The sequence below is a fragment of the Thamnophis elegans genome, chromosome 2, assembly GCF_009769535.1.
Source record: "Thamnophis elegans isolate rThaEle1 chromosome 2, rThaEle1.pri, whole genome shotgun sequence".
Lineage (NCBI taxonomy): Eukaryota > Metazoa > Chordata > Lepidosauria > Squamata > Colubridae > Thamnophis > Thamnophis elegans.
The window spans coordinates 22,638,379-22,651,419 of record NC_045542.1 but is presented as its reverse complement, the minus strand read 5'-3'; the positions used below and the strand labels follow the sequence as shown (position 1 = coordinate 22,651,419).

General features: G+C 38.7%; 2 protein-coding genes across 2 annotated transcripts; one reads left to right on the top strand and one right to left on the bottom strand.

Moving 5' to 3' along the window:
- The first annotated feature begins 1,626 nt into the window (after positions 1 to 1,626).
- On the top strand, positions 1,627 to 6,469 carry LOC116504335. The gene is made up of 6 exons (XM_032211294.1): positions 1,627 to 1,694; positions 1,807 to 1,905; positions 2,105 to 2,230; positions 2,418 to 2,552; positions 2,683 to 2,832; positions 2,931 to 6,469. The coding sequence occupies exons 2-6, from the start codon at positions 1,842 to 1,844 to the stop codon at positions 6,467 to 6,469; spliced, it is 4,014 nt and encodes a 1,337-aa protein (XP_032067185.1). The 5' UTR covers positions 1,627 to 1,694; positions 1,807 to 1,841.
- A 17-nt stretch (positions 6,470 to 6,486) lies between these two features.
- LOC116504328 lies at positions 6,487 to 11,396 on the bottom strand. Its single transcript, XM_032211278.1, has 7 exons — positions 11,329 to 11,396; positions 11,119 to 11,217; positions 10,794 to 10,919; positions 10,472 to 10,606; positions 10,192 to 10,341; positions 6,605 to 10,093; positions 6,487 to 6,509 (listed from the first exon to the last, which is right to left on the bottom strand). The coding sequence occupies exons 2-7, from the start codon at positions 11,180 to 11,182 to the stop codon at positions 6,487 to 6,489; spliced, it is 3,987 nt and encodes a 1,328-aa protein (XP_032067169.1). The 5' UTR covers positions 11,183 to 11,217; positions 11,329 to 11,396.
- Between the last annotated feature and the right edge of the window lie 1,645 nt (positions 11,397 to 13,041).

The following is a 13,041-nucleotide window of genomic DNA, read 5'->3' as shown; positions in this document are numbered from 1 at the left end:
GGCCTTTCACACGGGGACGTAGTAACGACAAACACAACAGACCCACAATCCCTTTCGGTATGAATAATTATGACATCATAATTACTTGTCAGAGGAACTTCACATGGTGCGTTTTACACAGCCTGTTTAAAAGCTGTATACAAGCAAAGAGAGCCCCCGACATGAGGGATTTTTTTACAGAGATGTTAAAATAAAATAAAAACTATATTTGCGAAGAAAATTAACTTTCTTGTACATGAGTTAACTATCTTACAAAGACAGAAGCTAAAGGAATGAGGAAGCAACTTTTGTGGCTCGTACACGTTTGCTTTCACAAGATTAAAAGTAAAAATAATTAACAGGAATGGGAGTCTGTCAACATAACAATAGTGGATTCCAAATAATGACATTTCTTTACACACAGCAGGGGTTGTATAAAGAATATAGAGACGTGGCCGGGCACATCATGGTTGGGAGATATGTCCAGACATATTCTGGATATTGGTACACATGCGCACAGAGACAGCCAAATCACGTGCCAGGGCCTTGACTAAGGAATTTTGAGGTTTTTCTAGTCACTTAAGGCTTAGGCTTCTGAGACCCCAACATGCAAGCTGACAATGGAAATAATAAAAGTGTTCATAATGAAGAACCAATTGATGATTTATTCGATGTGAAAATGACACCAGAGCCAGCAAAGAGACCCCGGCGAATTAGGAAACTTTGTAAAAAAATTTACATTGAGAGTATACATGACTTACCGGTTAAGATATGTTATTGTCGATTCTGTCAGCCACCAAACAATGAAGGTATGCATTATATGTAAACAAAAAAACAAAAAAAAGTTTCACGATTTGAAAAAAAATAGAATATATGTTGTAAGATATGTCTTTTTTTCAGAACTGGCACCACAACTGAATACAGGGTTGTTGCAAATTGTCAAGAACTGTATTATCAAAATTCTCCAGCATTGTTTAATGGGATGCCTGCAAAATGAAGACCAAACGGACGGAACCGATGAAGCAAGCCTTATTAAAAGCATGTGTCTTCAAATATCTAGACCTCAAATTGTATGGCTAATTATTAATATTTCAGACAAAATGAGTAAATTATATTTCACAAGAGACACCTTAAATGAAGTCAAGGCGTTTATAGAAAGCATTGAAAAATCAAAGGAACCACTCTTATTAATGAAAAAGATATGCGATGAGACACCTATATCTTTAAAAAGACTGATATGTCAAACTGTTACAAAACTTGATTATAAGTGCATGTTAATGTAAAATTTTGTGTTTCTAATAAAAGCTACAAAATGAAGAATTTTTGAAGTCTGTTGTTATTTCCTATTGGTAAAAGGACATTTAGAATTCTCAGGAGGGGTGGGGGATATTGGTTATACAGAAAGCAAATTTTAGGGGCATGGTTTCAGGAACACCAATAGGTTTGTAGGAATACGTTCTACGTCAACACTATTGGAAAGGTGTGATATAGCTGTTTAAAAGCTGATAAGACGTTGGTGGTCAATTAACCTCAGACACTGTGCACGGCTGACCATAGAAGAAGACTGCTTCAGAATGGCAGAAGCTAATGTGAGTACTTCTATAACTATTTAAAATATAGATCTTCAATATATATATATATATATATGTAATATCAACCATTATGTGTTTATTAGGAGGAGGTGACAGATTCGCAATGTGTGAAAGCATGTGAAGGTATTATTTTTTCTTTTCTGGGTAAATCTATAGATTGGGGAGTGGGGGGGGGGGCAGGGTGGTCGTTTTGTCTATCTGCAGAGCTTCTATTACATTTCAACTATTGTTTCAGAGTGTGAGGAAGATGAGTTATACGCAAATCTCACCATGCCTACAGATTCACAATATAATTTATACATGAATGCAAATCAGTTACAAGGGGAAATAGAAGGTATGTTAATTAATATACAGACATAACTACTGTTTAAATGGTAAAGTTTGTCAGGACTTATGATGAAAGGTTATCAAAAAAATGAGTGTGTAAGGGGGATGGTGCTGGAGGGGCAGGTTTCAAACTAGACATTTAATATATTAAGGTTATAGTTTTCTGTAGCAAGAAGTACAATTATATGAATTGATTTTTCTTTTAGATTGGAGTGACATTAATGATGAATTGTTTGCCTTGTTAACTCTACCTGAGGACTCTCAAGAGTTTTCCTATAGTGGAGCCCATGGAGTTGCTACATTACAAGGGTCACAAGAAAGCGAATTAGAAGGTTTGTTATTTATTTTACAAGATAAGTATTGCTTTAAAAAGATGTATGTTGTTATAGAGTGTAATAAAGAGATAAACCTAACAGCAATATGGGTGGTGTGGTTATGTGTAATGCTGTATTTAGTAGTATTTATTGTAATAAATATGTGAAAAAGAGGCACACTCACGGTTCTACGTTCCTTTTTTAGAATGGTGGAATAGACAGTTGCAGACATGGTTTCCAAACATCAGTGCCACCCCTGTACAATCGGGAGGTGGTCCACAAGCAAGAACAACACAGGGGCAGGACATAACACAAGGCTCACAAGAAATGGATATGCAAGGTAGGATCTGTTATGTAGATACATGCATTAGAAAAAGCAGTACTTATATATATTTCCAGGCTGTTTTAATATATTCTTTGCACTATAATAAGTAAGAAACCTAACCTAACTGCTAATTACGAATCTACAGATAGTGACAGCGAACAGTTCTCTGCTGATTTTCCAAGGCCACAAAGCGATCGACAGAGTATTGCACCACAGCAGCACCCGTCAAGCCCTGCACAGGATTTACAAGGGATGGAAAATGAACCCCAACCATCAACATCTCGTGGAATACAAGGTTAATTTAAATGCAAAAAGTATTAGTAAATAGGGATATTTGAAGTTATTAAACAGTAAAAGATTCTCAAAATGTCTTTTTTTTATTTATTTATGTAGAGCCTGTTTGTAAAAAGTCAAGAATGTGGGCTGACATCCCTCAGAGGACGGTAACAGACAGTGACAATACCAGTGAAGAGGATGTTATGTCAGGAACCCAATCAGCAGATGAGGGGGAGGCATTGGAAGACTCAGCCACGCTAAGTGCAACAGAAATCCCAGAGGTGTTCCTCGAAAGAATGCAAGCATGGCATAGAAACTTTGAGAATTTCACGGCGACAGAATACTATGAGCGTTATAGATTTGTAAATATGGAATATGTTCAATCATTCACGCAAGCTATAGATATTATTCATAATGAGATACAGGGCCTTTTGAACCGTATTTCCAGGGAGATAAGGCCCAATGATTTTATACAATTGCGGATGGATGCTGAGGAATTAGGGAGGCCCTTATTTAGTGTTAGGAGGCATCTGGAGGATTTAAATGCTGATCAGTTCCTTAGTTATGTAGAGAATTTATTACAGAGCAACGTTGAACTCTTGTGGAGGAATTCTTTGGAATTTACAGTCACTATTGTGAAGAACCGGGAGGGTGGAGGTCTTAGGAAATTAGGAACAGTTCTATTCAGTAAGGTATTGGAGAAGAAAAAACAGCACCTGATTGATTTCAATGTGGAGGGGATGTTTCTGTGTTTTGCAGGCAGCCTGCTGACATTGTTAGATAACGGGACGTCTACTAAACAAGAAATTATTACCAGAGCTGTGGCCCTACATAAAACCCTGGGTATTCCTACAGATCACAGAATTGACTTTTCACAGATACACTTATTTGAGGACTACTTCGGTATAACTATAAAGATCGTGTTTTACCATGAAGGGGGTTGGAGATTTTTTGTAACAGGAGGGTCCCTGGAAGTAAGAGTAGAGTTTATGCTGTTACACGACAGTCATTACTACGGTGTAAAAAACATAAAAGGCTTCATGGGTGCTCGTTACTTCTGCAAGATGTGCCACACAGCATATCACCATAAATTTAAGCATGATTGTCAATATTTTTGTCGAGCCTGCACAGGTTCAGAATGCCGCAAATTGCCAGGAAGGAGTGTGAAGTGCCAAACGTGCAAAACGCTTTGCAGATCTAAGTCATGTCTTGAAATGCATGAAAGGCTGGCTTCGGAAGGAAAAATTAGTTGTGAAGCTAATGTGTTTTGTTCTAGGTGTGGTATCTATGTGCCGGTCCCACACACCGAATGTAAGAAGGTAACGTGCGGGCAGTGTGATGCTGTAGTAGATAACTTGGTAGGTCACTTATGTTTTCTGAAAAGGCTTTACAAACCAAATATCGGTGCCAGTTACATTGTGTATGATTTTGAATGTTGTCAAGAAACAGGAACACACATACCAAATTATGTGTATGCTATGGACATGCTGGATGGTCAAGAGGTTAGAAAGTGGGAATGGTCCGGAGTTAAATGTCTGGAGGAATTTGTGAAAACGTTTGTGCAGCCTAAGTTTAAGGGTTCCACATTCATAGCCCACAACTCCAAGAGTTATGATGGTTACCTAATCCTCAGGCAGTTGATTCGTGAAAAGGTGAAGGTAAAACTCTTAACTCAAGGAGGCAAACTGTTATGCATAACCCTACCTATGTTTCACATACGTTTTATTGACAGCCTTTCTTTTTTACCAATGAAGCTTAGTAAAATGCCAAAAGCTATGGGTTTTCAAGGCTCCAAGGGTTATTTCCCTCATTTGTTCAACACTACAGAGAATCAAGAGTATGTTGGAACTTTGCCAGAAGCCAGGTATTATAGTCCTGATACCATGATGCCTGGTGAGAGAGAGGACTTTGAGAAATGGTATGCGGCTAATAAAGATACAGCATTTAACCTCAAAAAAGAGCTTGCATACTATTGCAAAGAGGATGTAAAAATATTACGGAGGGCCTGCAATAAGTTTAGAGAACAAGTTATGGAAATGACAAGTAGAGAATGTTTCACAGGGAGGGGGGGAGATATTCTTGAAGAGAGAGAGATTCACTGCATTGATCCTTTCCAGTATGTGACATTAGCTTCAATTTGTATGGCACAGTACCGATTCATGTTTTTAAAGAAGAACACAATCGCACTGGCGCCTTTGGACAATTACCAGAAAAGCAAGAAAAGCTTTTCTGCTTGCTCTATACAGTGGTTGATGTATATAGAGCATACAGAAGGGATCAACATCCAACATGCACTGCAAGGTGGTGAAAAGCAAGTAGGTATCTATTTTTTGGATGGTTTTGCCGTCATAAACGGGATACCCACAGCGTTTGAATTTTATGGTTGTTTTTTTCATGGATGCCCTATATGCTACAAGCCCCAGGACTTCAATAGTCTGCTTGATTCAACCTATGGCATGTTGCATGCTCGCACTATGGCTAAAGAAGATTACCTACATAGTTTAGGTTTTGTAGTACGAAACATCTGGGAACATGAATGGAACGGCCTGATGAAGAGAGATGCGGGATTGAAACAATTTCTAACAGATAGTAAAATCCCAACACCCTTGAATCCCAGAGATGCCTTTTTTGGGGGTAGAACAAACGCCACATGCCTGTACTATAAACCAAAACAGGGAGAACAAATCTTGTATTATGATTTTACAAGCTTGTACCCCTTTGTGAATAAGAACAAGATGTATCCGATAGGTCACCCTGAAATAATCTACCAAAACTTTGGGGATATAAAACAGTATTTTGGACTTGCAAAAGTTAAAGTGTACACTCCGAGAGGCCTATACTTTCCTGTACTGCCGCATAAGGCAGGCGGAAAATTAATGTTTAGTCTGTGTGCAACTTGTACGGAAAATCAACAAGTCACAGAATGCCTCCATAACGATGAGGAAAGAGCCCTAACCGGCACATGGTGTACTGTAGAATTGAATGTGGCTCTAGAGAAAGGCTACAGAATTGCAGAGATCTACGAAGTTTGGCATTTTGAAAGGAAGTCAAAAAACTTGTTTTCAGGTTATATTAACATGCATCTCCGTCAAAAACAGGAGGCTAGCGGGTATCCCGATTGGTGCAGAACAGAGGAAGATAAAGAGCGGTATGTTCGGGATTATGAAAAGAAGGAAGGTGTCCTTTTACGCAGGGAACATATTGAAGTCAATCCTGCTAAAAGACAGATTGCTAAACTGTTTTTAAACTCATTGTGGGGTAAATTTGGCCAGAGTACCAATCATATGACAACATCTGTGGTGACAGAACCTGAAGAATTATTTCAATATCTTTTTGTTCCCTATTACGAAGTGTCCTCCTGCGAATTTTTGGATGATGAAGCAGCCGTTGTAACGTGGAAAACCGCCAAAAACCAACCTACTAAGTCAACGTGTACAAATGTGTTCATTGCCAGTTTTACAACTGCTTATGCACGGCTAGAATTATACACGTTATTGGATCGCTTGGGGGACAGATGTCTCTATCACGACACCGATTCTGTCATTTTTATTAGCAGAGAGGGGGCGTACCAGGCTGCTGTACCCGAATCTCTTTCTTTTCCTCACCCCCTGTTAGGCAATAATCATCAATCAGCTCTTTCAGAGTTTCAAAATTAATTTTTACACAGTTGGCACTATTTAATGTCAACCCCTTCACCTTTAACACAGTTGCACCGTTTGACAAAGCATACCCGTAGGTCTTTGGCCCAACTGCTGCAAACTCCGTGATTGAAGTGTTTGGGGGAATCTCACTTGTCAACTGTCCTAAATAATCCCCTAGCGAAGGTGACCACGCCCCCTCTCTGCTAATAAAAATGACAGAATCGGTGTCGTGATAGAGACATCTGTCCCCCAAGCGATCCAATAACGTGTATAATTCTAGCCGTGCATAAGCAGTTGTAAAACTGGCAATGAACACATTTGTACACGTTGACTTAGTAGGTTGGTTTTTGGCGGTTTTCCACGTTACAACGGCTGCTTCATCATCCAAAAATTCGCAGGAGGACACTTCGTAATAGGGAACAAAAAGATATTGAAATAATTCTTCAGGTTCTGTCACCACAGATGTTGTCATATGATTGGTACTCTGGCCAAATTTACCCCACAATGAGTTTAAAAACAGTTTAGCAATCTGTCTTTTAGCAGGATTGACTTCAATATGTTCCCTGCGTAAAAGGACACCTTCCTTCTTTTCATAATCCCGAACATACCGCTCTTTATCTTCCTCTGTTCTGCACCAATCGGGATACCCGCTAGCCTCCTGTTTTTGACGGAGATGCATGTTAATATAACCTGAAAACAAGTTTTTTGACTTCCTTTCAAAATGCCAAACTTCGTAGATCTCTGCAATTCTGTAGCCTTTCTCTAGAGCCACATTCAATTCTACAGTACACCATGTGCCGGTTAGGGCTCTTTCCTCATCGTTATGGAGGCATTCTGTGACTTGTTGATTTTCCGTACAAGTTGCACACAGACTAAACATTAATTTTCCGCCTGCCTTATGCGGCAGTACAGGAAAGTATAGGCCTCTCGGAGTGTACACTTTAACTTTTGCAAGTCCAAAATACTGTTTTATATCCCCAAAGTTTTGGTAGATTATTTCAGGGTGACCTATCGGATACATCTTGTTCTTATTCACAAAGGGGTACAAGCTTGTAAAATCATAATACAAGATTTGTTCTCCCTGTTTTGGTTTATAGTACAGGCATGTGGCGTTTGTTCTACCCCCAAAAAAGGCATCTCTGGGATTCAAGGGTGTTGGGATTTTACTATCTGTTAGAAATTGTTTCAATCCCGCATCTCTCTTCATCAGGCCGTTCCATTCATGTTCCCAGATGTTTCGTACTACAAAACCTAAACTATGTAGGTAATCTTCTTTAGCCATAGTGCGAGCATGCAACATGCCATAGGTTGAATCAAGCAGACTATTGAAGTCCTGGGGCTTGTAGCATATAGGGCATCCATGAAAAAAACAACCATAAAATTCAAACGCTGTGGGTATCCCGTTTATGACGGCAAAACCATCCAAAAAATAGATACCTACTTGCTTTTCACCACCTTGCAGTGCATGTTGGATGTTGATCCCTTCTGTATGCTCTATATACATCAACCACTGTATAGAGCAAGCAGAAAAGCTTTTCTTGCTTTTCTGGTAATTGTCCAAAGGCGCCAGTGCGATTGTGTTCTTCTTTAAAAACATGAATCGGTACTGTGCCATACAAATTGAAGCTAATGTCACATACTGGAAAGGATCAATGCAGTGAATCTCTCTCTCTTCAAGAATATCTCCCCCCCTCCCTGTGAAACATTCTCTACTTGTCATTTCCATAACTTGTTCTCTAAACTTATTGCAGGCCCTCCGTAATATTTTTACATCCTCTTTGCAATAGTATGCAAGCTCTTTTTTGAGGTTAAATGCTGTATCTTTATTAGCCGCATACCATTTCTCAAAGTCCTCTCTCTCACCAGGCATCATGGTATCAGGACTATAATACCTGGCTTCTGGCAAAGTTCCAACATACTCTTGATTCTCTGTAGTGTTGAACAAATGAGGGAAATAACCCTTGGAGCCTTGAAAACCCATAGCTTTTGGCATTTTACTAAGCTTCATTGGTAAAAAAGAAAGGCTGTCAATAAAACGTATGTGAAACATAGGTAGGGTTATGCATAACAGTTTGCCTCCTTGAGTTAAGAGTTTTACCTTCACCTTTTCACGAATCAACTGCCTGAGGATTAGGTAACCATCATAACTCTTGGAGTTGTGGGCTATGAATGTGGAACCCTTAAACTTAGGCTGCACAAACGTTTTCACAAATTCCTCCAGACATTTAACTCCGGACCATTCCCACTTTCTAACCTCTTGACCATCCAGCATGTCCATAGCATACACATAATTTGGTATGTGTGTTCCTGTTTCTTGACAACATTCAAAATCATACACAATGTAACTGGCACCGATATTTGGTTTGTAAAGCCTTTTCAGAAAACATAAGTGACCTACCAAGTTATCTACTACAGCATCACACTGCCCGCACGTTACCTTCTTACATTCGGTGTGTGGGACCGGCACATAGATACCACACCTAGAACAAAACACATTAGCTTCACAACTAATTTTTCCTTCCGAAGCCAGCCTTTCATGCATTTCAAGACATGACTTAGATCTGCAAAGCGTTTTGCACGTTTGGCACTTCACACTCCTTCCTGGCAATTTGCGGCATTCTGAACCTGTGCAGGCTCGACAAAAATATTGACAATCATGCTTAAATTTATGGTGATATGCTGTGTGGCACATCTTGCAGAAGTAACGAGCACCCATGAAGCCTTTTATGTTTTTTACACCGTAGTAATGACTGTCGTGTAACAGCATAAACTCTACTCTTACTTCCAGGGACCCTCCTGTTACAAAAAATCTCCAACCCCCTTCATGGTAAAACACGATCTTTATAGTTATACCGAAGTAGTCCTCAAATAAGTGTATCTGTGAAAAGTCAATTCTGTGATCTGTAGGAATACCCAGGGTTTTATGTAGGGCCACAGCTCTGGTAATAATTTCTTGTTTAGTAGACGTCCCGTTATCTAACAATGTCAGCAGGCTGCCTGCAAAACACAGAAACATCCCCTCCACATTGAAATCAATCAGGTGCTGTTTTTTCTTCTCCAATACCTTACTGAATAGAACTGTTCCTAATTTCCTAAGACCTCCACCCTCCCGGTTCTTCACAATAGTGACTGTAAATTCCAAAGAATTCCTCCACAAGAGTTCAACGTTGCTCTGTAATAAATTCTCTACATAACTAAGGAACTGATCAGCATTTAAATCCTCCAGATGCCTCCTAACACTAAATAAGGGCCTCCCTAATTCCTCAGCATCCATCCGCAATTGTATAAAATCATTGGGCCTTATCTCCCTGGAAATACGGTTCAAAAGGCCCTGTATCTCATTATGAATAATATCTATAGCTTGCGTGAATGATTGAACATATTCCATATTTACAAATCTATAACGCTCATAGTATTCTGTCGCCGTGAAATTCTCAAAGTTTCTATGCCATGCTTGCATTCTTTCGAGGAACACCTCTGGGATTTCTGTTGCACTTAGCGTGGCTGAGTCTTCCAATGCCTCCCCCTCATCTGCTGATTGGGTTCCTGACATAACATCCTCTTCACTGGTATTGTCACTGTCTGTTACCGTCCTCTGAGGGATGTCAGCCCACATTCTTGACTTTTTACAAACAGGCTCTACATAAATAAATAAAAAAAAGACATTTTGAGAATCTTTTACTGTTTAATAACTTCAAATATCCCTATTTACTAATACTTTTTGCATTTAAATTAACCTTGTATTCCACGAGATGTTGATGGTTGGGGTTCATTTTCCATCCCTTGTAAATCCTGTGCAGGGCTTGACGGGTGCTGCTGTGGTGCAATACTCTGTCGATCGCTTTGTGGCCTTGGAAAATCAGCAGAGAACTGTTCGCTGTCACTATCTGTAGATTCGTAATTAGCAGTTAGGTTAGGTTTCTTACTTATTATAGTGCAAAGAATATATTAAAACAGCCTGGAAATATATATAAGTACTGCTTTTTCTAATGCATGTATCTACATAACAGATCCTACCTTGCATATCCATTTCTTGTGAGCCTTGTGTTATGTCCTGCCCCTGTGTTGTTCTTGCTTGTGGACCACCTCCCGATTGTACAGGGGTGGCACTGATGTTTGGAAACCATGTCTGCAACTGTCTATTCCACCATTCTAAAAAAGGAACGTAGAACCGTGAGTGTGCCTCTTTTTCACATATTTATTACAATAAATACTACTAAATACAGCATTACACATAACCACACCACCCATATTGCTGTTAGGTTTATCTCTTTATTACACTCTATAACAACATACATCTTTTTAAAGCAATACTTATCTTGTAAAATAAATAACAAACCTTCTAATTCGCTTTCTTGTGACCCTTGTAATGTAGCAACTCCATGGGCTCCACTATAGGAAAACTCTTGAGAGTCCTCAGGTAGAGTTAACAAGGCAAACAATTCATCATTAATGTCACTCCAATCTAAAAGAAAAATCAATTCATATAATTGTACTTCTTGCTACAGAAAACTATAACCTTAATATATTAAATGTCTAGTTTGAAACCTGCCCCTCCAGCACCATCCCCCTTACACACTCATTTTTTTGATAACCTTTCATCATAAGTCCTGACAAACTTTACCATTTAAACAGTAGTTATGTCTGTATATTAATTAACATACCTTCTATTTCCCCTTGTAACTGATTTGCATTCATGTATAAATTATATTGTGAATCTGTAGGCATGGTGAGATTTGCGTATAACTCATCTTCCTCACACTCTGAAACAATAGTTGAAATGTAATAGAAGCTCTGCAGATAGACAAAACGACCACCCTGCCCCCCCCCCACTCCCCAATCTATAGATTTACCCAGAAAAGAAAAAATAATACCTTCACATGCTTTCACACATTGCGAATCTGTCACCTCCTCCTAATAAACACATAATGGTTGATATTACATATATATATATATATATATATTGAAGATCTATATTTTAAATAGTTATAGAAGTACTCACATTAGCTTCTGCCATTCTGAAGCAGTCTTCTTCTATGGTCAGCCGTGCACAGTGTCTGAGGTTAATTGACCACCAACGTCTTATCAGCTTTTAAACAGCTATATCACACCTTTCCAATAGTGTTGACGTAGAACGTATTCCTACAAACCTATTGGTGTTCCTGAAACCATGCCCCTAAAATTTGCTTTCTGTATAACCAATATCCCCCACCCCTCCTGAGAATTCTAAATGTCCTTTTACCAATAGGAAATAACAACAGACTTCAAAAATTCTTCATTTTGTAGCTTTTATTAGAAACACAAAATTTTACATTAACATGCACTTATAATCAAGTTTTGTAACAGTTTGACATATCAGTCTTTTTAAAGATATAGGTGTCTCATCGCATATCTTTTTCATTAATAAGAGTGGTTCCTTTGATTTTTCAATGCTTTCTATAAACGCCTTGACTTCATTTAAGGTGTCTCTTGTGAAATATAATTTACTCATTTTGTCTGAAATATTAATAATTAGCCATACAATTTGAGGTCTAGATATTTGAAGACACATGCTTTTAATAAGGCTTGCTTCATCGGTTCCGTCCGTTTGGTCTTCATTTTGCAGGCATCCCATTAAACAATGCTGGAGAATTTTGATAATACAGTTCTTGACAATTTGCAACAACCCTGTATTCAGTTGTGGTGCCAGTTCTGAAAAAAAGACATATCTTACAACATATATTCTATTTTTTTTCAAATCGTGAAACTTTTTTTTGTTTTTTTGTTTACATATAATGCATACCTTCATTGTTTGGTGGCTGACAGAATCGACAATAACATATCTTAACCGGTAAGTCATGTATACTCTCAATGTAAATTTTTTTACAAAGTTTCCTAATTCGCCGGGGTCTCTTTGCTGGCTCTGGTGTCATTTTCACATCGAATAAATCATCAATTGGTTCTTCATTATGAACACTTTTATTATTTCCATTGTCAGCTTGCATGTTGGGGTCTCAGAAGCCTAAGCCTTAAGTGACTAGAAAAACCTCAAAATTCCTTAGTCAAGGCCCTGGCACGTGATTTGGCTGTCTCTGTGCGCATGTGTACCAATATCCAGAATATGTCTGGACATATCTCCCAACCATGATGTGCCCGGCCACGTCTCTATATTCTTTATACAACCCCTGCTGTGTGTAAAGAAATGTCATTATTTGGAATCCACTATTGTTATGTTGACAGACTCCCATTCCTGTTAATTATTTTTACTTTTAATCTTGTGAAAGCAAACGTGTACGAGCCACAAAAGTTGCTTCCTCATTCCTTTAGCTTCTGTCTTTGTAAGATAGTTAACTCATGTACAAGAAAGTTAATTTTCTTCGCAAATATAGTTTTTATTTTATTTTAACATCTCTGTAAAAAAATCCCTCATGTCGGGGGCTCTCTTTGCTTGTATACAGCTTTTAAACAGGCTGTGTAAAACGCACCATGTGAAGTTCCTCTGACAAGTAATTATGACGTCATAATTATTCATACCGAAAGGGATTGTGGGTCTGTTGTGTTTGTCGTTACTACGTCCCCGTGTGAAAGGCCACGGGTGTCACAACCGG

Bases quoted from the DNA above. Each gene is read 5' to 3' on its own strand.
- LOC116504335 (XM_032211294.1), top strand. From the start codon at position 1,842: ATGCCTACAGATTCACAATATAATTTATACATGAATGCAAATCAGTTA. The intron at 2,231-2,417 runs GTTTGTTATTTA...TTCCTTTTTTAG, and splicing joins ACAAGAAAGCGAATTAGAAG to AATGGTGGAATAGACAGTTG. The intron at 2,833-2,930 runs GTTAATTTAAAT...TTATTTATGTAG, and splicing joins AACATCTCGTGGAATACAAG to AGCCTGTTTGTAAAAAGTCA.
- LOC116504328 (XM_032211278.1), bottom strand. From the start codon at position 11,182: ATGCCTACAGATTCACAATATAATTTATACATGAATGCAAATCAGTTA. The intron at 10,094-10,191 runs GTTAATTTAAAT...TTATTTATGTAG, and splicing joins AACATCTCGTGGAATACAAG to AGCCTGTTTGTAAAAAGTCA. The intron at 6,510-6,604 runs GTGAGATTCCCC...ACTGTGTTAAAG, and splicing joins TTATTTAGGACAGTTGACAA to GTGAAGGGGTTGACATTAAA.